The sequence below is a fragment of the Lepidochelys olivacea genome, assembly GCF_965140295.1.
Source record: "Lepidochelys olivacea isolate rLepOli2 genome assembly, chromosome: 2".
Lineage (NCBI taxonomy): Eukaryota > Metazoa > Chordata > Testudines > Cheloniidae > Lepidochelys > Lepidochelys olivacea.
The window spans coordinates 82,100,326-82,124,688 of NC_140412.1; the positions used below are offsets into that span (position 1 = coordinate 82,100,326).

Consider the following 24,363-nt stretch of genomic DNA (forward strand, 5'->3'; position numbering starts at 1 on the left):
ACCCCTGTATAGTGAAAATGATTGGTTAGTGCTTTTTGCATAGCTATGTTTTAAGTAAAATAATTTAAGGCATAGGTAAGAGAGAGCCTCATTTTAATTATATAATGAGGGTCAGAAAAGAAGCACTTTGGAACTTAATTCAGGTTACACCTCAAGATCAAAGCTGTTAGAACTTTTTAACCCCTGCATGACCAGACTGTGTAGAAGTTGGAGTCCCAGACGACATGACCCTGACTAGCTATCGGGAGACGTCTATCTGTTTTACTGGGAGTGGTGAGCATAAGATGCTCGGCATATGTATTCTGTTGATTTGTTGCTAATTGTTAATAAATACTTGTACATATTTAAGGGTATTCACTGTGTGATGGCTCTTTCATTGGGAAAAGGCCTCACAGACCCATAGAGACCTGAGTCCACTGGGAATGGGTGTTAGCCCTGAGCCCACAGGGGGGTAGTGCCCTGACCCCACAGAGGGGTAAAGTTGGGTCCCTTATGTCCTGAGTACCCACGATGATGGTTATGGGGTGGGAGCCCTATATTACACCTTCAGTACCCACAAGGGCAGGTAGGGGTGGAGCCATAAATTGTGTTGGTAACAACTGGGGATCTGTCTCAAGAGGAGAGAGCTGAAGACCCAAGTTGGGGCTGCCTCAGTCATCCCAAATCATGGAAAAAATCACTGATCAGCCGAAATAGGGGTCCAGGAAAGAACTCACTCTCTCTAAGAGGAAAATCTCCATGAAAGACTCCTTTGTTTTTTAAAGAGTAGGCCTTCCTTAGATGTCCAGTCCCTGGAAAGATTGTTCATTTAGTTCAGGGGGGTTAAATGGCATCAATCCATCACTGGACACAAGTTTAACACAGTGTGGAATTTGGCCTGCCGCATCCTTATTCTGTTGTTGATACCTGAGCCAGAAAGAACCCAAATTGACTCTCCTGATCCCAGCCTGAGTTCGCAGGGCTGGCAGTTAGGGAGGGGAAAGTATTATTTGTAATATTCATATTAATTGTAATATTAAATGTAATATTATTGTAAACTGAACATTTTTGATCTAGAAACCATTGAGAGACAATATGGAACTTCCTGAGCCAAATTTTAAGTGGTTCCTACCAATATTAATAATACCTTACACTTTCAAGACACTTGTCTTCCCATTTGTCATTCAAGTCTGTGACACATATGTTTATATACTTTAAAATTATCAACTATTTTGTAAGTCTAACTACTTTAAAGTAACTTTTGCATATATGTTGTCCATATTTTTAGATTATATAGGGAAGAGGTAATGTCATATGAAACAAATAATAAAACTAAAAAAAAGATTAAATCTTTTTATTTTATTTTTCCTCCCCAAACAATATAAGGGTAGGAGAAAAAAGACAAAAAGAACAAAAAAGTAAAGGAAGGGAAAGGAAAACAAGGAAGGAGGAAAGGGAGGGGGAAGGAGATCAATATCTAGGCTTCCCTCCATTAGGAATTAATTAAAGATTTCTAAAAAGGCAGAACAATTGTGTCTGAGATCCTTCTTTTCCAAAATATTACCAGCTCTTTAGCTGCCAGAACAGCCAAGTCAATGTGCCAAGCTTCTATCCCTGGAGACAGTCTGCTCTTCCAACTAAGCAAAATTACTCTGACTCACTTGGCTACAAAGCACTGCTCTAGAGAACCAAGCTTTCCATGAGTTGGAGGGTTTCCAAGATGATGGGACATAACCCAAAACACTGTTCTGAGAACTAATTTTTAAGGAGATACCCAAAATCATATTAATCCTCCTACCTATTTCTAGCCAAAAGGATTGTATCTTGGGACTGTCCCAAAACATGTGATCCAGTGTGACTCCAGGAGAACTGCATCTCCAGCAGCTGCCTGTTTTGGCAATGGCCGATGTACTGTAACTTATGCGATGAAATCTTAAACTATCCCATTTATATTTCTTACCTCAACTAGCTGCAAACGGCTGTAATACTGTCGGTCGGGCAATGGGTTGTTAGGATCCACATAAACAATTTTCATTTGCTGACCCTGTGTAAGAATAATGCTTTCATGCTGAAAATTGAATACTTTTAATTTGCCGGTGTTGATATGCAGTATAAGCTGCGGAAGCACAGTAATTCTGTCATTCAGCAGACACAACTTAAGTTACACTACTTTAATGGCATTCACTACAACAACAACAAAAAGATGCACTTTTGGGTGAGGATGGGGAGGGTTGCAAAAACAAAATATGACCCAGAAAGGTTTCTGACCTTCAATCCTGATGCAGTGAGACGGTCACATCAGATATCATTCCAATGCTCTATGCAACGTACTTCTCAGCCAGCACATTAGAAGGTTGGATTAAAATTAAAGATGGGCTGAAGAAGCTGTATTCAGATTCCTATCAAGTTTAAGTTTACGCTTTGGGTTTGGATTTGATAGCACGGAAATCTCATGAGAAGAGATACTCTTGTAAGATTTCAGCTGCATTTGAACCAGAAAAGAAGCTGCCCTCCTAGTTTTGTGCCAGGTTCAGACACAGGGATTTAAGTGACAAATTTAAGGATCTAACTTTGGCCCGTAGCTACTTAAATTCAAATCTGGTTGACCTGAAGTATATTTCTACCCATTCAGCAAAATCTTATGCTTAACTTTACACAGATGAAAAGTCCCAGTGAAATGAATAGGATTAATCCCACATGTAAAACAAAGCACACATAGAAGTCTTTCCAAGATCAAGGTCCTTCTTGGTAACAAATGTGCAAGGCTATGATTTATCTTTTTAACAGGTGTATTTTAAGGGGAAAATTCCATTTTATCTTTTTGTTGCACTCAAGTCAGATATGTGTAATAAGAAGTTATCTTAGCAAAACAGATAGATATGATAAAGGCTTTGAACAAAATTTAATAAGAACACTTGTAGAAATGCAGCATCACAGTAGTATATATTTTTAGAATGCTTTACTAAAGAGCAAGCTTTTCCAATAGTACATTTTAGATAACTGAAAAAATAGCACTGTGTTGAGATTTCTTGAAAAATATTAAATGTGAAACAAAGTATTTCCCTGATTTCAAAAAGCAACAATATAATACTTACTGTTAGCTGTACATCAGGTCTTTTATCTAGAAGAATCATGCCTTCACTAGGTAAGCCAAAAGATTTCACTAAGTAACTTAGGTAGCCACCATACGAAGAAAGCTATGACAAAATGTTCAAGATGATAAAGAGTTTACTGCAGTTTTGCTAAACACTAAAATAATTTTGTATTTGTTCTCCCTCCCACCCCACCATGCATTGTAAATAGCGTAATTTCTCTTTCTTCCTCTATTCTAAATGTGCAAATATGCATATATGCATTGCTTGAAAACAAAAACTGGAATGAATAGAACAATCATCACCATCACTTTGGAGTCTCTTATTCTGATAGCCAGTTTATATAACTCGTGTTTAAAGAGTCAACTTGAAAATCACGTTTCCATCTGAGGATTTTGGTTCTACCATTGTTGTAAGCAACCATTGAGATGACAATAACTGAAAGAGATTAGAGATTTTTTTTCTCTATTTTTGAGCTTGTTCATTCTGTGCATTTGATGGCATTGTGTGTAGTACATTCCATTATTCTCCTGAAAGTCAGTTGAACCTTCTCTCTCAAACATTGGCACAATGACATCACCCTCATACAATGCTCTTGGGGGTGGGGAGGGACGGGCTTGCATACATTTTCCTCCCCAGGATCTTCAGAGGGTTTTATCAATAGCAGCAGCAGTAAAGCTGACAATGAAACTGAAGAGGCAACAGACAACCATATGCGCAGAGAGGAAAGATGGGCAGGGAGAGGCCAGTTTGAGCACGTTTAGTGGTGGTTTTCTCAGACCAGCCCACCCTACGCTTATAGAACATCACACCTCACTAGGAAATCTCACCTCAGTTCTTCTTATGCAGACAGAGCTCCTACCGATGTTATTGTATGTATAAAGAGGACAATATTGTAATCAAGAGCAACTGTACAGATTTCAGAGAAGAATTTTGTCCAGATTGTAACACAGGTGTTTTACTGCTTTTTCTACAAAGCTCTGCTCAGTGCAAAACTTTTGGAATCAAACACCCCATTTATTTTGGGTTGCTCTTCAGCAGGAAGGAATTTGCGAGAATTGATGGAAGTTCATGAGAGCTAGATTTTGACTAATAAATCCATTTTAGTTGCCACACAAGTCAAACTTGAACCCTTGTCTCTGGAGATGAGTAATTAGTAAAACAAACTCTTTTGGCTGAAAGGCAAGAGTTGCACTATTGCTAAATTGAAATCAGTTTTTTTTTTCAAACGGAGCTAGCAACAACATTTTATCAGCCAATTCCCATTACACTCCACATTGCCTAATCATTCAGTTGTTTGTTTTTGGCAAGACATGCAAGATAAAGCAAAACTGCTTTATCAGTTTTAGTCTCTTGTGAGTAAACACACTTTTTATTCTGCACATCACAATATCAAACTATGCATGCCACACACACATCCACTATAAATAAAATGGTTACTTTTTGGTCTGTAGTTTTCCTTCCTTTATGTATAAATATGTATTTTAGTAGGCACTGGCCGTGGTTACTATAGTTAAGGTGAAAAAAGAGTTGGCATTGTAACACTCTGGTTTTACAATCCCACAACCTTCCCAAACATTCACTTTTTTAAGATGAGATTTTCCATCCTTGGTCTCTAGCCAAAGAAGATTTTCTTTTTGGAAAAGAGATACCTCCAGGAAGTTCTGACTTTGGGGAAAGTGAAAATAAAAATACACTTTCGTTATAGTAAAAAAAATATTAACCATGGCATTCACTTCCGAGAGGCATGGATTCTTAACCTGTTTGGTTTCAATGTTAACATTTAGCATAGTATATTTCTTCTCTTCCTTCTTTTTTTTAAAAGTTGTAATTAATACAAAGAGAACCTCATAGAACTAATAAGAAGTACCCTAATCAGATCTGCTATTTATCATCTGTGGTGACATTCACCAGTGTGCAGTGGGCCAGCATGAGGTCTATGCACTACTTAAATCCTCAAAATGGGACCCAAGTGAATTGCACCCGCCTTGAATATGACAAATATCTGTCCTAGTGGCTTCCCACATGTGATGAGGTGGATGGATTCCACATTGCACCTAACAATCAGAGTACTGAACTTATATGCTGTATAGCCAGCTACCATTATAAACACAACTGGGACTGCAGTTGGACAGAGTTATAGGACACTGAAGCTACAAGCAATCAGCAGCAATGTGTAAACTGACCAACATGATCCCCACGGTGGAATGATGACAAGTTTAAGAGAAAGCAAGCTGCTGCTTCCCTTATGAAGTAGAAAGAGCAGAAAGGAGCTCAAAGAAGTTGATGGTTAAAAGAATAGTGTTCTCCTCATACGATGCTCTGACCTGTTGCAATTAGTTAGTAAGCACACAGTTACTAAGTAGGAAACACGGTAATACTTTCACACAGCCATACAATTCAAGTTATTATATCAAACAAACAACAATACATTAATTTAATATTCAGACCACCTAGAACTGTTCACTCCTTTCTTAAATCAGCCCTGACAGCAGGATATCAAGAATAAAGGGGGAAGTTTTCCACAGCAGTTGAACACTTAACTGCCCTTTATGCTTTTGAAAATCTCCCCAAAGATGTTCAGTGAGTCTTAAAAGGTACCATGGGACAGCAGCAAGATATGAGGCTGTGGTTCAGCAATTGCCTCCAGAACACCAGCTCCCAAAAACTAGGAACAGAGTCGACCACAGAGTTCATGTAAACATCTACCCAACATCCACCAGGATGATTACTCCAGCATTATAACTGACTGCACTTTCAATGCTGTCATCAAAAGCAGAGTGCTGTGATTTCAGGAAGGTCAGAGGAGGGTTAGAAATCCATGGGAAAGAAAACAAACATCACTTAGAAAGATAGAGTGGATTCTACCAATGATCTTGGAAAAAACAGAACAAATATTATCACAACAGCTTAGTTAGGTGTCCTTTACCTTCTCTCCCAAGTAGGATTGTGGTGCCACCCAATATAAACTGTGCACAGAGGTAGGCAACTCTTGAACATCAGCAACTACACTATTGCTGCCTGGATTGAAGGTTACGGGGACATCAATGTTATAGTCAGCTGTCTCCATGCGCCAGTTCCTCATATCAACAAACTAATAACAAAATATAAAAGGGAAATTAGGCCATGTTTAATCATTTATTAAAACCTTTCCAGGTTCAGTGTATAGCGTCATTTATGAGACATACCATATTGATTATACAAGGTACTGAGGATAAAATTCACCCCTCCAGAGACAGACTTCACAAAGCCCTATGCAACACTTGTGCCCCACTTAAAATTCGCCTCAAAAGGGGCTTAAGTGGATCATAAGTGGTGCATAAGCCTACTGTTCGCCTTCTGCACAAGGGTGTTTGATTTATTACTATGGACTAAACTCTGTCCTTGGTTATATGTAAACACAACCCCCACTGAGGTCAATAGAAGCTGCATGTATGCAACCAAGGATAGAATTTGGCCTTATATTTTAAGTCCATAAACTATTTTCCCCCTTTAAATAAGAAGTCTAAAAAGGTCTTCCTAACTCATCTACTTCCTGAAACCTCCTGCAAATTTCACTAGTGCTGCACTAACCCTATGTCAAAATCACCAGTGCTTTGTTTAGTCTATTGTTTTAAAAAACTGTTTTTATTTTGCAGTTTTAAACAAAAGCCAGAGCAATAATGTTTTACAGATGTAGATGTCCTCTGCAGGGATAGTGTCCCATACTACAAAGAAAAACCAACGGATCAAATTATATCATTTGAATAGCAGAGGGAGAATTATTTTACAGTATACTTCAGATCCTGACTTCCTTTACAGCTTAGCTGGAAGTCTCAACATTAGCATTAATTATCTTTTGCTTGGGGTGAGATAGGTGGCATCTATCATTACACTATAGAGCAGAATGGCTATATGGAATTACAATGGCAAAAATAAAAATGAATGCATGTGTCTCGGAATCACTCACAGAACAATCTGACATCGAAATATCCACAAGCTCAACAACAGGCTTCCGTAGGGACAGCAGCCGCAGTCATTGGGTGAAATCCTGACTCCACTGACACCAACAAGAGCTTAGTCATTTGCTCAAGTGGGGCCAGGATTTCACCCATTGTGCTTAAAGAATAAAGTGCTACAATCCAGATAACACCTAGTCCACATCTGAGCCTAAACCAAACCTCCAGATCCAGGTTCAGATATTCTCAAAGCTCAGGAATATTTGGATCTGTATTTGAACTTTGAGATGTTTGGATCAAAGAACATGTTTTTCCTGTCTTTTATTAGAAATGTTTCTTGTAATGTCCAATTTAAATATTCCCTTGTTTATTTTCAGGCTGTTTCTCCTTGTTTTCAACGCTTATCAGCCTTAAATAATTCCTCCCATTCATTTATGTTATCACATGAGTATATCCCAATTTCCCTCCTCCTCCTCCCTTCTTGTGTCATGTTTTTCCCTATGAAAATGAAGAAGGGCAGAGCCTGTTCACATAGAGAGCTCATGTTGAATATTACCACAGACCTCTTGCACACTATCTAGGTCTCAAATACACCTGTAGTGCGTATTTCCTACAAGCAAGATATCAAATTAATTGCTTCATTAACTTATTGGAAAAGTGTACTGTAACTAGATATCTCCCTTCAACAAAATCTTTGATGGCTGTAGCCACCTAGAACAGAGGACTGGCTTCAGCTCTAGCTGAAACAGAGAGGTAGACAGACCATTTCCCACAGGGCAGCACTTTCAGATTCTGCAGGGGTCTTAAGGAGGCTGCACCATAAGTTGCACTGTTTGTTGCAGAGAAGGCATCTCATGGGAAACACAACACTTTTCAGTGGTTTCCAGAGAATATTTCCCATTCTCATGATTCAGTAAAATACAATTTGTCTTTTTGGAAGAAATCTGATAGTTTCTTAATGCGATAGATGCCTGTAACTAAAAATACACATGAAATATACCTTAGTTCTACGATTACTTGTGCTGTGACAGTTGCTAGTAGCTCCAAAACAAAAGCAAGAAGTGCAGCCCTTGGGATTAGAAGGATCCAAATAAAATGATCCTTGACGGCAAATGTCACATTGCCTACCTTCAACATTCTCCTGTTAAAGAACAATTGAAAAAAGTTATTAAAGTTTTCCATATGTTATTAGTCAACCCGCAAAATACCAGGCACCTAAAACAAAGTTCCTACAGGAACATTTAAATATTTATAAAATATAAGAGAATATAAATGTGAAATTGTTACTTATGGTCAGGGCCGGCTTCAGGCACCAGCAAACGAAGCAGGTGCCTGGGGCGGCAAACGTAAAGGGGCGGCAGGAGGTTGGGCTCTAGGGTGGCAATCCGCCCTCAGCAGCGGCGGGAATTCGGTGGCCGCTCCGTCACCATGAGTTTCATGCTCGGCGGCAATTCGGCGGCGTGGACACAACTCTTCTTCGGTCGCCAGCAGCAATTTGGCGGCCCTGCCATCACTCTGCCTCCGTGTTCGGCGGCAAGGGTTTTTTTGGTTTTTGTTTTGCTGCTTGGGGCAGCAAAAATGCTGGAGCCGGCCCTACTTATGGTCTTCTGTAAATGGTATTCCAAATGCAAATGAAATAGTCTCCTCTTGAAAGGGAACTTCTGTGCCAATAACTTATTCATAGCTTTGTCTCCTGCATGCACAACAGGAAGGTCTCCTTCTTAGCTACTAAATATACGGACCCAATTGCATATCAGCAAAGTTGAATATATAAAAATAGAGTTCACTGCAATTGCACATGGAAAAACTATGTCATTTTTGAGAAGCCTTTCCACTCGATCTGAATAAAGATCTGCAGTGTAATTACTGTAGCTCACTGTTGAGTAATGAACATTGATCAGCCCCAGTTCTGAATACTACTAGGTGATTTCCTAACCAAAATCCTCAAGCTGGTTCTTCCAAACCTATATGTGAAAGGTCACATATGAAACTTCACATTTATAGAGTTCAGTCTATGCAAATCACAGCAATGGTAAACATCATGCATACACTGGGGCACTGAAATGTCAATTACATCAGTGGTTCTCAAACTAGGGCCGCAGCTTGTTCAGGGAAAGCCCCTGGCAGGCTGGGCCGGTTTGTTTACCTGACGCGTCTGCAGGTTCGGCCGATCGCAGGTTCGGCCATGGTTTGCTGCTCCAGGCCAATGGGGGCTGCAGGAAGGGTGGCCAGCACATCCCTCAGCCCACGTTGCTTCCCACAACCCCCATTGGCCTGGAGCGGCGAACCACGGCCAGTGGGAGGTGCAATCAGCTGAACCTGCAGCTGTGGCAGGTAAACAAACCGGTCCAGCCCACCAAGGCTTTCCCTAAACAAGCGGCGGCCCTAGTTTGAGAACAACTGAATTATATCATATGACCAAAAAAAAAAAGCCTGAAGCCTAGTGGATATAAAAAAAACCCAAACTACAGATGCAAAACAGAGATTTGTGTATGCACATAGAGTTTCAACACATATGTGCGCACATAGCATGTAGTACCTTAATGTACTGCATAAATCTAGGTTTCTCTGTGAAACAGATCAACATTAAATGTATTCTACAAACTTCTTAATTGCAGTTTATTTGCAATCCAGGCAAGTGCTACAATGCATTTTTTATATACTTGAGTTTAATTCTTATCTAAGAACTGCAAATAACAAATTCACTTTATTATACCCATTAAATATGAAACAGCCACTGATATGGAAATTGTTATTTGTGAATGCACAAGTATCTTGATTTATCTGACCTTGCAGAGACAAGCTCCTGTCCGTGGATCACAAACATCTGGCTCTGTTCCATCTCTGTTACAATTACAGGGAATACAATCTGGGAAACTGTAAGAGCCAGGACTGCAGCGATCACATTGTCGCCCTGTTATTCCTGGCCTGCACCTTTACCAACAAAACAAACAGAAACATTTAGGTTTGTTTGTGTAGGAAGACGTTGTCACAGGGGTGGGAATAAAATAATGCAAAGGATCTGAAGTGATCGTCTGGTCTTTAAACAAAAAGAAAAGGAGTACTTGTGGCACCTTAGAGACTAACCAATTTATTTAAGCATAAGCTTTTGTGAGCTACAGCTCACTTCATCGGATGCATACAGTGGAAAATACAGTACGGAGATTTTATACACACAGACCATGAAAAAATGGGTGTTTATCACTTCAAAAGATTTTCTCTCTATTTGAGCATAAGCTTTCGTGAGCTACAGCTCACTTCATCGGATGAATAAAGTGGAAAATGCAGTGAGGATGTTTTATACACACAGACCATAAAAAAATGGGTGTTTATCACTTCAAAAGGTTTTTCATGGTCAGTGTGTATAAAACTTCCTCACTGCATTTTCCACTTTATGCATCCGATGAAGTGAGCTGTAGCTCACAAAAGCTTATGCTCAAATAAATTGGTTAGTCTCTAAGGTGCCACAAGTACTCCTTTTCTTTTTGCGAATACAGACTAACACGGCTGCTACTTTGAAAACTGGTCTTTAAACACCACTCATGGGGATCAGCTGAAATAGATTACCATTTTTCTCGAAGTGTAAGGAGTTTTGCAATGCCTAACAATGGTCACTCCACCCAGTGGGGGTGGTTTGATTTTCAACACTGCAGGTGTTGAAGTTGGGATTCATGTTCTGAAGCTGTTCAGCATCTGCAGCAGGGAGGTACCACCTTGCGAACACAGGGAGTCTGACACCCGCATGCTGTATCCCAGGCAGAAGTCTGTATTCAGAAGAGCTATAGAGCTGACAGTGAGTGGCCATTTACCAAAGCACCCAGCTGCTAACAAAAAGATGGCGTTTCCCAGTGAAAAGATTACATAACTTACAGGGCTGTAGGATATAGATATTCAGGCCTGTCTGTAAAGGCCTATACTCTAAGAATTTAGGTGTATTCTTATCACTTGGCTAGATAAAAGAAAGAATCAAAATCACTGTCTGCTGGCCTAAGAGCTTTCTCTTACTGTGACAGTCTGAGGCCCTGTTCTTAGGCTAAGGCCTTTGGTTAAGCAGCAGAGGCAGCCATAAACTGGGAAGCGAACAGTCACATCCTCACATTCCAACCTAGTCACATTGAAATAAGGTGCTATTGGGCTGTTAGGAATACAATCCTGTTCTGATAATGCCTATCGCCTCCAGAGAAAGGGAAGTGCCTAGAAGATGTAAAAGGAAACTTAGTTTGATAGCATCCTGTCTGGCAAGAACTCACTTATCAATAGCTGGGATGTGAAATGCATCCGATGAAGTGAGCTGTAGCTCACGAAAGCTTATGCTCAAATAAATTTGTTAGTCTCTAAGGTGCCACAAGTACTCCTCCTCATTTCTGTGTTTGTTCTATCACTGTAGTCCCCATTTCCCTATTGTTTGTCTGCATAATCTCTGCTGGTTCTGTGATTGTTCCTGTCAGCTGTATAATTAATTTTGCTGGGTGTAAACTAAATAAGGTGGTGGGATATAATTGGTTAAATAATCATGTTACAATATGTTAGGATTGGTTAGTTAAACTTCAGTAAAATGATTCGCAAAAAGAAAAGGAGTACTTGTGGCACCTTAGAGACTAACAAATTTATTTGAGCATAAGCTTTTGTGAGCTACAGCTCACTTCATCGGATGCATTCAGTGAAGTGAGCTGTAGCTCACGAAAGCTCATGCTCAAATAAATTTGTTAGTCTCTAAGATGCCACAAGTACTCCTTTTCTTTGTGCGAATACAGACTAACACGGCTGCTACTCTGAAACCAGTAAAATGATTGGTTAAGGTATAGCTAAACAGAACTCAAGTTTTACTATATAGTCTGCAGTCAATCAGGAAGTGTGTGTGTGTGTGGGGGGGGGGGAAATGGGAACGAGGAAATTGGAATCATGTTTTGCTAAGGGGGGAAATGGGAACAGGGAATGGAGGCAGGGAAATTGGAATCATGTTTAGCTAAGGGCAGGAATGGGAACAGGGACACAGGTAAGGCTCTGTGGTGTCCGAGCTGGGAAGTGGGACACTAAGGAAGGAAACTGGAATCATACTTGCTGAAAGTTCACCCCAATAAACATCGAATTGTTTGCACCTTTGGACTTTGGGTATTGTTGCTCTCTGTTCATGCAAGAAGGACCAGGGAAGTAAGTGGGTGAAGGAATAAGCTCCCTAACACTGTAAACCTTGTTTATACAAACTTGTTCACACTGGGTGAAATCCACTTGGCTCAGATACAAAGCCTGAGTAACTTGGCTTTCTCTGTGTGAAGGGTGATATAAGATGAAATCCAACCCCAAAGTCAGGACATGAGATCACAGAGCACCTCCTTTGGTGAAAGCAGCAACTCCCCTCCCATAGCCCCTACTCCAGCTTCTGGAGTGGACCTGCATAGCCTGGTGAGGCCACTGGATCTACAGAAATGTGGATCTTGTGACCTAGCCCCTCATCACCATCTCCTTGCTAGCTTCTTCCCACAGCCTCCCTCTGCAACTCCAGTCCAGGGTTTCAGGAGACCAAAGGCTCTGTACAGGAAAACACTTCCAAAGTCTAAAAATATTAACATCTGCATCTCTAGGTTTTATCTGTACTGGAACTGTGTGTTTAAAATCCCTCGGCAACCGGGCGTGTGTCTTTGGCTCTCAGCACTCACGTTTTGAATATGTGGGTACCCAAGCACTGGGAATTTACAACTAATAAATAGTTTTAAAGTGCTGGATTGAATACAATGGGCTGCATTTGATACAGCACATGAGCACAATTAAGCATTTCACCATACACTGGGGGAGGCTTGTCACACTCTAAGTACACTACCCACATATCCTCATAATAGAAAGTAAATTTGCACATAGAATTAGGACTTTGGACTTTGCTGTAATCCACGGAATTGAATATTTTAATCAGCATGTAATGGCTAACTTGGCAGTTTAATAATTAGTGCTTTGCAGCGAGAGAGAGAGAGAGAGAGAGCGAGCTCTGCTATACCATCAAGTATTGCTCATTTACCTTCCTCCATAAAGTACTGCTCATTTAGACAGGACACAGGAGGTTTACGTTGGACATTCGGAAAAACTTCCCAGCTGTCAGGGTGGCTAAGCACTGGAATAAATTGCCTAGGGAGGTTGTGGAATCTCCACCATTGGAGATTTTTAAGAGCAAGTTAGACAAACACTTGTCAGGGTTGGCCTAGATAATAATTAATCCGGCCATGAGTGCAGGGGACTGGACTAGATGACCTCTCAAGGTCCTTTCCAGTCTGATGTTTCTGTGGTTCTCATGAGCTTTCACTAACTGTCCAACAAGTGAAAAATATCACCATTATGGACAGATGACAAAGCTTTTCACGGAGAGAGAGAGAGAAAAAAAGGCAAAATTCCACTTCTTTGGCAAAATAGTGAGTTTGCCTCAGGCAGAAATTTGTTAATTTCTTAGTGATAAGAGGCTTAGGAACATTCAGAGCATGGGGTTGCATCCCTGCCCATCCTGGCTAATAGCTGTTGATGGACATATTCTCCATGAACTTATCTAATTCTTTTTTTAACCCAGTTATACTTTTGGCCTTCACAACATCCCCTGGCAACAAGTTCCATAGGTTGACTGTGTGTTGTGTGAGGAAGTACTTCCTTTTGTTTGTACTCTGGGAAAATAAGAGCTCTGTTGGTAAACTCCATTCATGGGATTAACAGTGGACTGGGAAAGCCCATGTTCCATTTTTGGGAGTCACACATGAACACACAAGTCAAATTCAACCAGTCTTGTATACCTTAGTTGCATCAAAAATTAAGTCAGAGTGAGAAAAATACCCTACAGCCTCTCCACGGATTTGTGCTTGCCATGAAGGGCTCTCTTATATTTACAGGCAGATAAAAGAATGATGACTGTGACAGGATTGAAGAGGCTTCAGAAGTTAAGAGAATTCACTGCAGTTGCAGTTGTACACAGTAGTTTTTCATATAATGTAAATCAGAGGATACATCTAAAGAATGTATTCTCATCACACTGTGCTGGCAGTTAGACACATATGGCTTCATTTCAAAGGTGCTTAGCACCCACAGCTCCCTCCCAGTGAATAATATCAGGCACTTACACAGAGTGTAAGATTCATCAGAGGATCTCGAAGCTCTTTTAAAACATTACTTAAGCCTCACAACACCTTATGAGGTAGGTATCATAGAATCATAGAATATCAGGGTTGGAAGGGACCTCAGGAGGTCATCTAGTCCAACCCCCTGCTCAAAGCAGGACCAATCCCCAATTAAATCATCCCAGCCAGGGCTTTGTCAAGCCTGACCTTAAAAACTTCTAAGGAAGGAGATTCTACCACTAGGTAATTAGTATTTTAAGAATTATGGAGGGAGTATTGTTACAAAGTGGGAATTTTCTGTAATATTTTTATGAAGCCTATGTTTGCCTCAGTTTCCCTGTCCTTTGCATTGCTACCCAGTGGGGGAAAGAGGGTTAAGTTTGCTCCTGGAGGGAATGCAGGGCATGAGGTGTGGGTGTCACCTAGCTGTCTGGGCCGCAGAGAACAGGGTCATTTAAGAACTGGTAGAATGCAACTCAGATTAACAGAGGGTACAGAGAGACAACAATCAACACCCAACAGTGGGAAGCTCAGGCAAGTGGGGATATGAACTCAGCATAGCCCAGGCTGGAGACAAAGGACTGAGAAGTGAAAGGCAAGGGATAAAGTGTTGGCTTTTGAGAGAGGCTGGCAGCTTTCACCTGGTTCAGACAAAGAGGTCAGAGGGAAACAGATCCTAATATGGAGTCATAACAGCTTTCATTGCACTGGATTGGCCAGGATGAGCTACGGCTTAACCTTTCGCTCTCTTAACCTTTTCGCTCCAAGGACTTTCAGATTCTGTATGCCAGATGACCAATACATGCTTACCTGGTTAGGAAAAGGCTGCCCGGTGTCACTGCAAATACTCAGTGGGAGTACTGCACTCTAAAGGGGTACAGTACAAGCCTCAAAGGGGAGTCAGGCTTGGCTGGATTCTCTGCAGGGAGCCACGGAGACAGACAGGGATCGCTGATGCCCAAAGGCCCAGTCTTGGAGGCCATGGGCCTGTCCCTGTGGAAATGTGTGCACCCTTGGGGCCCAGCACACTAATGGGATCACTCCCAAGGGACTGGTTACAGGCTGGGACACAAACCAGACCCTGTGAATCCATGAGAAGTGTATCTAGTAGTTAGAGCACATGTCTGGGAGTCGGAGTTCTGGTTTGTATTCCTGTGTGACACTGGGCAAGCCATTAGAAGACACAGAGGGGTTCAATGATTTACTCAAAGTCATATGGCAAGTCAGTGGCAAAAATAGAATTAAAGCTCAGGAGTCCTAATTCCCACTAACCAATTACCAGAGCAAACCAAGTTTGTACCATTTTCTAATCCCAGGATAGCAGCGCATAAATCTCTTTATATCAAAATAACAATACATCCACCCACCCCTGCAAGTATGTAAAAAGACAAGTGAATCAAACCACTCAAGAATTTTCCAATGTACATTTTTAACATTAGTAATAACAAGTTTAACCCAATAATGCAAACTTACTTGCACTGCCCGTTGTTTTTATCACATTCTGGGTTTGCCACATTAACTATTCCTCTGCTTGAGCAGTTGCAGGCTTCACAGCCAACAAGAGGGTGGTAGTTGAAAAATTGTCTTTCACATGCTTCACACTTGGGCTTCACCGTTTGAGGAGGGCAAATACATTGACCAGTTATGTCATCACAAAGACGTCGGCCGCAGTTGCATGCTGGGTTGGGGGAAATGTTTTACAGATTAATCATATTCAGTTTAAAGAAATGACTCTCATTCCATTCAAGTCAAAACATATGGGGCCTCATTCTCTTCTCCCTTTCACTAGCTTTACACTGGTATCATTTAACTGACTTCAACAGATACAGCAGCATAAGTGAGAAGAGAAGCAAACTCCTGGAAATTAGCCAGGTAACAACAACTAAGGTTTCAAGGGGTAGCCTGAGACCTTGAGCCTTTTCCACAAAATTGTTCCTCAAATTCAACACAAATATTATTATTTAGTACTTCCCAGCATGATTTGCTACACATTGGGCATACCACTGTTTTGGTGAGAATGTCACCCCTTTATCAGTGTATTTAGTGTATAATAGAATATCCAGGAAAGGCAGATAGTCAATGTTACTTCATGTAACCAATAAATCTGTCAGTGCTACCAGGTTAATGCTACACCCTGCTTATTCATGAAAGGGTTTGTAGCCATGAGTTGGGAAACAACAGCTGGTAATAAATTAGAAAATATTATTTACTAGGGAGTATAGAGTAAAACATTCAACTCTGGAGGAGTGGCATTTGGGTTCTGTCCAGTAAGGCAATGAGCACACTGGCCCTGATCCAGCAAAGCACTTCAGCGCATGTTTCACTTGAAGCATGTGTGTTTAAAGTGAACGGGACTACTCGTGTTCAAGTGAAGTGCATGATTAAGTGCTGTGCTGGATCAAAGTTACGTTAATCAGCACCTTGTAGGATTGAGCCCCATATGCAGAAAATGAAGCTGCAGCACATATTAAATAAGGTCACAAAATACTTCCACTTACAACAGAATGTACTTACATTTGCAGAACGGAAATCCATAGTACCCAGTTTGGCATCGGCTACACCGACGGCCAATGACGTTAGGTTTGCAACTACATTGTCCCCCTAGAGGGTTACAAGCCGAACTAGTGGCACCTGCTTTATGGCAACCGCAGGGCAATGCTCCACCGTTGTAAAACGCCACTAATGACCTTACAGAATCCTTACAGAATGCTGAAGATGTTACTGGGCTAGTGGAAGAAAAATATAAATCATGTAAGAACTGGTCTTAGGAAGTTATAATGACTACATTCTGCACTAGCTTAACAAATTAGGAGACTTATTTCTACTATAGTTCATTTGCATAATAGCAATAGCAATGTACACACATGGACATATGTAAACCAATTCACTAGTACTGAACTGATTTGACATCCATTTTAGTAAATAATTTTTTCAAAGAAAGTATCTTCTGTTCAGAGATACCAAGAAGATAGGCACGTTAGCAAGATAGACAGCACGGCTTTTCCGTTTTTTTGTACAATATGAAATGGTGCTCCACCTTTAAATTTGACTAACAGAGTGCAGTCGTGGAAAAATGTAGACCCACATTTTAATACCCTTTGTAAGTTTAATGGCCCAGCATAAGCCATGTAAAACATGCCCATATAGAACTGTGATAGGTATGGTATAAGTGTTTTAATATACAGTAAAATATTAATAATTTACAACTTTTTGTAAAATGTTCAGTGTCTTAGAAAGTGATGCTTACTCAGTATAAAAGCTGTTTCCTCCACACTGGTTGATAAAGTCAAACGACTTGTCCACAGTCCTTTTCTGAAGTAGGCTATGGCTGTAACTGTCTGCTGGAACAACTAAAACGTGTTCCTTAAAACAACAAGAAAACTAAACTGTATATTTCATAGAAAAACAGAAGAAACGAACCAAGGTGTTTATCTATAGCTAAATACATTTCCAGTATCATCCCTGGATTATTCTACAAGATGCAAACTCCTGTGTAGAAGAAGTTGGTAGGATGGAAAAATTATTGGAACAACTGTTTTCATAAGCTGCGTGTTAAGCTATTTTCAATTATTTTGAATGATGATGGGTTTCTCCTCCCAAATTCATATGAAGACTGTATTCAAAATTCAGCTGTCTTGAAACAAGACAGTTCTTCAGATTTCTTACACAAATTTCTACATTTCTGAAGCGTGTCCCATGCTTTCTATGGACTGTAGGAGTATATGTCTGAACTTTCGGTATTACGGGCAGGAGAGCGAAGATGGCTAGGCACAATATTTGTGGAAGCTCAGTATTTCCCCATGAGCATTTTCCTGGGTCAGACCCCAGGTTAATAGATGCCTACTGTATTGTGGAGAAAAATAAACTACCAGTCATATTAAAAGTTAGAAGCAGAACTTGATGATTAAAGTCATATGCCACGGACAAGCTGTTGTTATTACAGTATTGCAGGAGTATCCCAAAGTCCCAGTTCGGAATGGGGTTTCTTTGTGCTAGGTGCTGTACAAAGACAGGGTGAAATCCTGGCCCCATTAAAGTCAACGGGAGTTTTGCTATTGACTTAATGGAGGCAGGATTTTTCCCTCAGTACAGTACAGTCCCAGCTCCAAACAATTTACAATCTAAGACAAGCTGCAACAAGTGGATTTAACACCAGAGTCAGGAGAGTGAGGATTATACTGACTTGCTCTGGCCCTGATCCTGCAACTGGTAGCTTGTGGGCAGAGGCTGCTGTGCCATGCTGAACCTCACTGATTTCAGTGGGACCACTCACATGCTTAAAAAGTCAGCTACATGCTTAAGCTCCTCCCTATCAGGGCCTAAATGACTGTTTCAAGAGAAGAGGAAGATTAACATCAAAGAGAGACAGATTCAGAGCTTGCTGAAAACTCTGAAATTTGATTAAATTTGTCATCAACATCTTTGATTAAAAAGGGTATAAAATGTTGTGAATGTTTTCACCCCACTTTTTTATCAGATTTGTAGTTGGTCAACATTTGGACCAAAAGACAAGACAAGACAAGACAAGACAAAAGTGCTCCCTATGTTACAATTAACTCTTTAAAAAATACAAAATAAATTAAGAAAAACTATTGCATTCACAGTCATCCATTTCCAAGTAAATAGTGAACATGAAAAGCTCTACTATTCAAGAGGTAAAAAAAAAAATACTTTCAAATCCTGAGGTGTAACAAACTTACCACAACCAGTGTTTTTGCATTAGGAATCTTCACAGTAACAGAAACCTCAGGCCCAGGGATATCCAGTTCAATTTGGTTTTCTGCAATCACCTGGTCTCGACAGCCAAAAGCATGAGGGCAGAATGAAGCACTGAAGGAACCTAAATGAAATTTTAAAATCTAGTTTGCTAAAATGCTGAGAAAGAAAAAAGACCTGAATTAATATAAAGCACGGCTCACCTGACCATAGGCGTCCCCCATCCACAAGCACCTGCACAGGAAATGTTGGGTGCGCTGACTGCTGGAAATGTACAACAAATACATATCTGCCCAAACTTGGCACTTTCCCACTCAGAGTAAGCTGGTTCTGCAGAAACAAGGACAGCTAAGCTTATGCATTTGTTTTATTCATTCATTTTTACTATGGGCCTGCTCCTACCTGCAATGGGAGTTGAGGGAGCTCAGCATCTCTCAAGATGGAAAAGCATCTTGCAGGATCTGTCCCTATGTTTGCATACTCATATCTACATAATAAAACAGTAAAGCATGTATCTGTCTATGCCAACAGACCTAGACAATTGTGATGTCAGAGGTAACTCAACCAATCACACCCTTACTCTACCGCTAATTTGCATGCAACAATGTCATTGGTTGTAATAAGTCAGAGAGATGCGGGAGACTGCAGAGATGATGGATTACTTTGCCCAGCTGCCACAGTTCTTCACAGGTTGTTTTGCCACCCCTACAACTCAACACAAATTCCCCAACACACTCCAGATACCCAAACAAATTAACACAAAATCCTCAAGCACAACCCCCACGCAAATCAACACAACCACCCACAGAACACAACCAACATACACAATAACCCCAAACACACACACCCCCTCACTGCAACACACATCCCTCATTTGTCATACACACAAACCAGCACAAATCCCCCAGCACAACACACACAATCGCCCACCCTCACTCATACTTACTATAAAACTATATACCTGAGCGGCAAAGCCGCAAGTCATCACAAGTCTATTTATATTATAAAATATGTTAATTAATGCGCACAACCCAGCAAAACGGTTTTTCATTCGTTTGGTTCTGAGTCCTTTGTTTCTGTTTATGAATATTATCTATCGGACTTCCTCACCCTGCAACAGCTTGGCCCTAAAACACCATTTAGCTTTAACTCTCATGTTGTTCTCAGTCTATTTAACATTACTGACAACTTACTTTGTGCCTTAGAAATAATACAGTCAAATGTGAACTACCTGTAATGAGGTCAAGATTACTCCATTAACCCGGTTAACAGAAGGGAAAGGGACACTCAGTGGATTGTACGGTACATTTCTCTGCACTTCTGAAATTTTCCCATCCTTGAGTGCATCCAAAAGCAAGGCCACTGGTGGAGTTTCATACACTGAGGGAATGCATGATGCACTAAAAATAGAATTATAGTAATTATTTGTGCAGTAGGGAAGAATTTCTTATGTAAAATAATGAAGTTTTAGGCCTAGTGGTGCAGAACAGGTATGAAATAAAAATTAGTCAGAGTGGTAAAAGTTAATGCAGGGGTGGCCAACCTGAGTCGGAAAAGGAGACAGAATTTACATTGCCAAAGAACCACAATAATATGTCAGCAGCCCCTCATCAGCTCCCCCTCCCCACACCCAGTGCCTTCCGCCTACCGCAGCCCTGCCGATCAGCGCCTCCCCATCCCTCCCTGCACCTCATGATCAGCTGTTTCGTGGCGTGCAGGAGGCTCTGGGGGGAGGGGGAGGAGTGAGGGCATGGTAGGCTTAGGGGAGGGGGCGGGAAGGGGTGGAGTGGGGGCAAGGCCTGTGGCGGAGCCAGGGGTTGAGCAGTGAGCACCCCCTGGCACATTGAAAAGTTGGTGCCCATAGCTCCAGCCCTGGAGTCGGTGTCTATAAAAGGAGCCGCATATTAACTTCTGAAGAGCTGCATGTGGCTCCGGAGCCACAGGTTGGCCATCCCTGAATAATGCATTAGAATGAATACACTTAAAAACACATTAATAACTAATGTCACTGTTTTGCATTCTACATAGTTAATATCAATTAAGCAAAATGAAGATGTATGGATTTAAATCACTGAATGGAAGTGTAACTAAATTTACTCAAAACTTCTGTATCGTAAACAGCTTACCTGTTAAATGTTTGTTAAACAAGATGCAAAAATACAACCAATGGTTCCGAACACATACCTAAATTTTAGTGGGTCAGGTTAGTTACAAATTAAAGAATGTAAACTACTAGCAAATATCCTGATCCTAAAAATACTTGCATACATGCTCAACTTTAAACATGTGAGTAATTCCACTGAAATCAGTGGGATTGCTCACATACTTAAAAGTTACCCACATGTGCAAGTATTTGCAAGAGTAGAGCCTAAGTAGGTATATGGACAACATCTCTCCCTAAAAGGGACTCTATAGACAACCCAAAATGTTTAACCATCCATTTCTAGGTGCATTTACTTCTGACCATCTGGATTGAAAGAAATCTTTTTTAAGGCTTCAAGTGAAATTCTAATTGGTAATTTCATTCTAGTCACTCATGGATATTTATTCACTTCTTATAAGTATGAGGCAATCATCAATCTCTGCTCAAGAGAGGCACAGAACTGGAACAGCAGATTTGTTTCCAGTCCAGAACTGAGGTGCATTTGCCAGGCCTGTGTGGGAAATCTCATAAGGCATCTGCTCATCAAATAACTAAACTGAGCCAATGCCGTTAATCTTCCAATTTCATGAACATTAAACCCATTTATAAAATTAAATATGAAGCCAGCTAATATATTTAACAACAGAACAAAACTGTAACATAAATTATTTATGCTGGAACTAAAGCAAATATGAAAACATAAAAACAATGTCTTTCCACAAAACCAAAAATAAAGGTATATATTCTTCATAGTTGTTTAATTTTATTTTTTCAACCAACCTGAAACCAACCTTTTATTCAGATTCAAGGGTTTCAAAATTATATTGCTGTGAAGTCCAGGATTTCCTATATTCAGTTCTCAGGAACTAGTCCCAGCTATAAGACTGATTTTTTTAGGATAAGCAGGGGCTGAAAATGAAACGCTGTACACCATGTGGAAGCCAAGAAAGATGACGTATTGGACCTTAAAAGCTCTTCATTCTGATTACCATCCTGATTTTTCTCCCATCCACTTCAATTCAAATATTATTTCAGCAGATACTATCTTGAGAATTATTAGATTTAGTCAACAATTCTTTCTACCTTTTGAAGACTTGTAAATTACAGTTACACTCACTTTAATCCCCCTTTTACATTTGTCAACATAGTAGAAAAAGACCTGTGTGTAAAGAAGTCTTGAAATGGCATACATCATTAATATCTAAGTTCATGGGAAGCAGCTGCTAAAATCCTAGCAGAAATGAAGTGGTGAAGAAAAGTTCAGAATGAAACTCATATCAGAATAATGGTCATTTAAGAACATTCCATGATTTGCCCAGGTAGAAACAATGTATTTCTACATCTTGGATGTCCAGGATACTGCACTTTATATAATCACATTTCTCCCATGGCACAGCAGCCTCTGCCCACAAGCTACCAGTTGCAGGATCAGGGCCAGAGCAAGTCAGTATAATCCTCTCTCCTGACTCTGGTGTTAAATCCACTTGTTTAGGTTTAGCATACAGTAGTTTAGCATACAGTAGTTCAGACAGGCTAGGAATCTGCTACTGAGGGTATTAACTAAATCCTAGACTGTCTAGATTAACACAAACTTTTTATCAATTATTACCCTGTAATATGTTGGCCTATAATCATCTCTGAGTCACAGAACAAAGTTTCAGTCATAAAGACATTGAAATACCACTCAATGCATATGTCTGCCTTTTCAACGACTCTTTCATAAAAAAGGAAGGAAGCATGCAAATTACCTTTGATTAAGAAAGCTCCCAAAAGTGGCTATGCAGTGTACTTTAGGATCCACATATTCTAGAGAAAATTCTTCAGCTGATACAATGCAAATTTTGTGCTGCAAAACACACACAATTACAATGTACAATGCCCAGTTAACACTGTGATCTTTTTAGTCAGCTGCAAATAAAGGTGCCAGACCCAAAGAGGAAAGATGATCCAGTAGTTAGGGCACTAGCTATAACACGAGGAGACCCAGGTTCAAGCCTCTGCCCTGTCACAGAACTTCCCCACCTCACAGGAGTGTTGTGAAGATAAATGCATTTTTTTAAAATAGCGAAGTGCTTTGGTATTTACATAGTCCCCATTACCGTAGTATCTAAGAGGAGCAGATCTTCAGCTATGTCCAGAAAGCACACCGCACAAGTTTGGAAGGAAAGGCCATAACTCCCCCATTTGCTGTCCTATGACTTTTTGTACACAGGGTGAAATCCTGGCCCCAGTGAAAAGGGAGAAGCAGCTGCTAAAATGAAGTCAATAGCAAAACTCATTATCAGTGGGTCCAGGACTTCACCCACTGTGTTCAGAGTTAGTCTCCAGGCATATGGTAGAGCAACCTGACTTAATTTCTCCCATAAGAAAAGTGATAAAAATGAAAGTGAAAAAAAATTTTATTTGTGCATGAACTACTTTAAAAGGAAGCAAAAAATGCCAAATGAGCAGCAAAGAAGCCAGCCTACTGTAGAAATATTGGGACAGCCAGCCTGTATTTTAGCACTTGTGAATGGGAAATACGGACTCTGAAGGGTAGAGAGCTAAAAATTTCTTTCCATATGCAGAGTCAATTGAAGATGCCTGTCCTCAGAGTAAGGAATCATTGGAATCCAGACAGTGGTGGAATGGGGCTAGGCTCAACTGCAGTGAATAACACCTTTAGGAGTGGTAATAAAGGGAACTGTTGACAGTTACTCACTGTCTGGATTTGGACAGCTCATTTGACTCACTGTGAAACAAAAGGAAACAGGCTGCAAGAAGCCCTTGGGTTTTTATTTACTGAACTCTGACTGCAAGAAGCCTGTTTGCCTTTGCTATTTGGACCAGCCCTCTGTGCTCCAAAATTGTGTGTTGCTTCTCGAATCTCAATCCTTGGTATATCTGACCTGCCTGAATCTTTAACTCGTAAGCTGCTGGGGCATTAACTGCATGGTACTGGCAGTCAGGAGTGTCCTCCTCACCCCCACACATAAGCACGAATAATTTTTGTCTTCACTTTGAGCACTGGGAAACCACATTTTCTGCAGCTAAAGAAAGTATTCAGAAACATAGGGCAAGTAGTATAGTTTTTTTTGCATAGAATTAAAAATAAAATAGATAAAAAGCCTCTGATCTAAGTCAGCCCAACAGGTGGTAGTGGTATTCCACATCTTTAGGATATGAATCTTGTCGACACTATTGAGAGCTAACAGAGATTTCAGACAGTATTTGCTAACACTGAACAATGCCTTGCAACAAGAGGATATAAAGCAACTGGCATCCTATGTTGTATATAACAATCTTAGGCTAGATTCTATTATCATTCCTTGGACATATCCATGGAGCTGCTCTGGATTTACACTGGATTTTCAAGAGAACAGAATCTGGCCCTGTATCTCTAAAATGAGAAACACAGGAAACAACTT

The 24,363-nt window shown here is 40.5% G+C and overlaps 1 protein-coding gene across 1 annotated transcript in view; it reads right to left on the reverse strand.

Moving 5' to 3' along the window:
• Nucleotides 1-24,363, reverse strand: part of LAMA3 (laminin subunit alpha 3) — a 190,989-nt gene that overhangs the window by 57,352 nt on the left and 109,274 nt on the right. Inside the window, exons 29-40 of the mRNA XM_084621252.1 lie at nt 22,705-22,802; nt 20,045-20,213; nt 19,017-19,143; nt 18,798-18,937; nt 17,345-17,460; nt 16,612-16,823; nt 15,571-15,775; nt 9,799-9,943; nt 8,010-8,150; nt 6,001-6,165; nt 3,075-3,176; nt 1,940-2,023 (exon numbers count right to left, since the gene is read on the reverse strand). Coding sequence (XP_084477378.1) covers nt 1,940-2,023; nt 3,075-3,176; nt 6,001-6,165; nt 8,010-8,150; nt 9,799-9,943; nt 15,571-15,775; nt 16,612-16,823; nt 17,345-17,460; nt 18,798-18,937; nt 19,017-19,143; nt 20,045-20,213; nt 22,705-22,802 — 1,704 coding nt within the window. The remainder of the gene's footprint in view (nt 1-1,939; nt 2,024-3,074; nt 3,177-6,000; nt 6,166-8,009; nt 8,151-9,798; nt 9,944-15,570; nt 15,776-16,611; nt 16,824-17,344; nt 17,461-18,797; nt 18,938-19,016; nt 19,144-20,044; nt 20,214-22,704; nt 22,803-24,363) is intronic.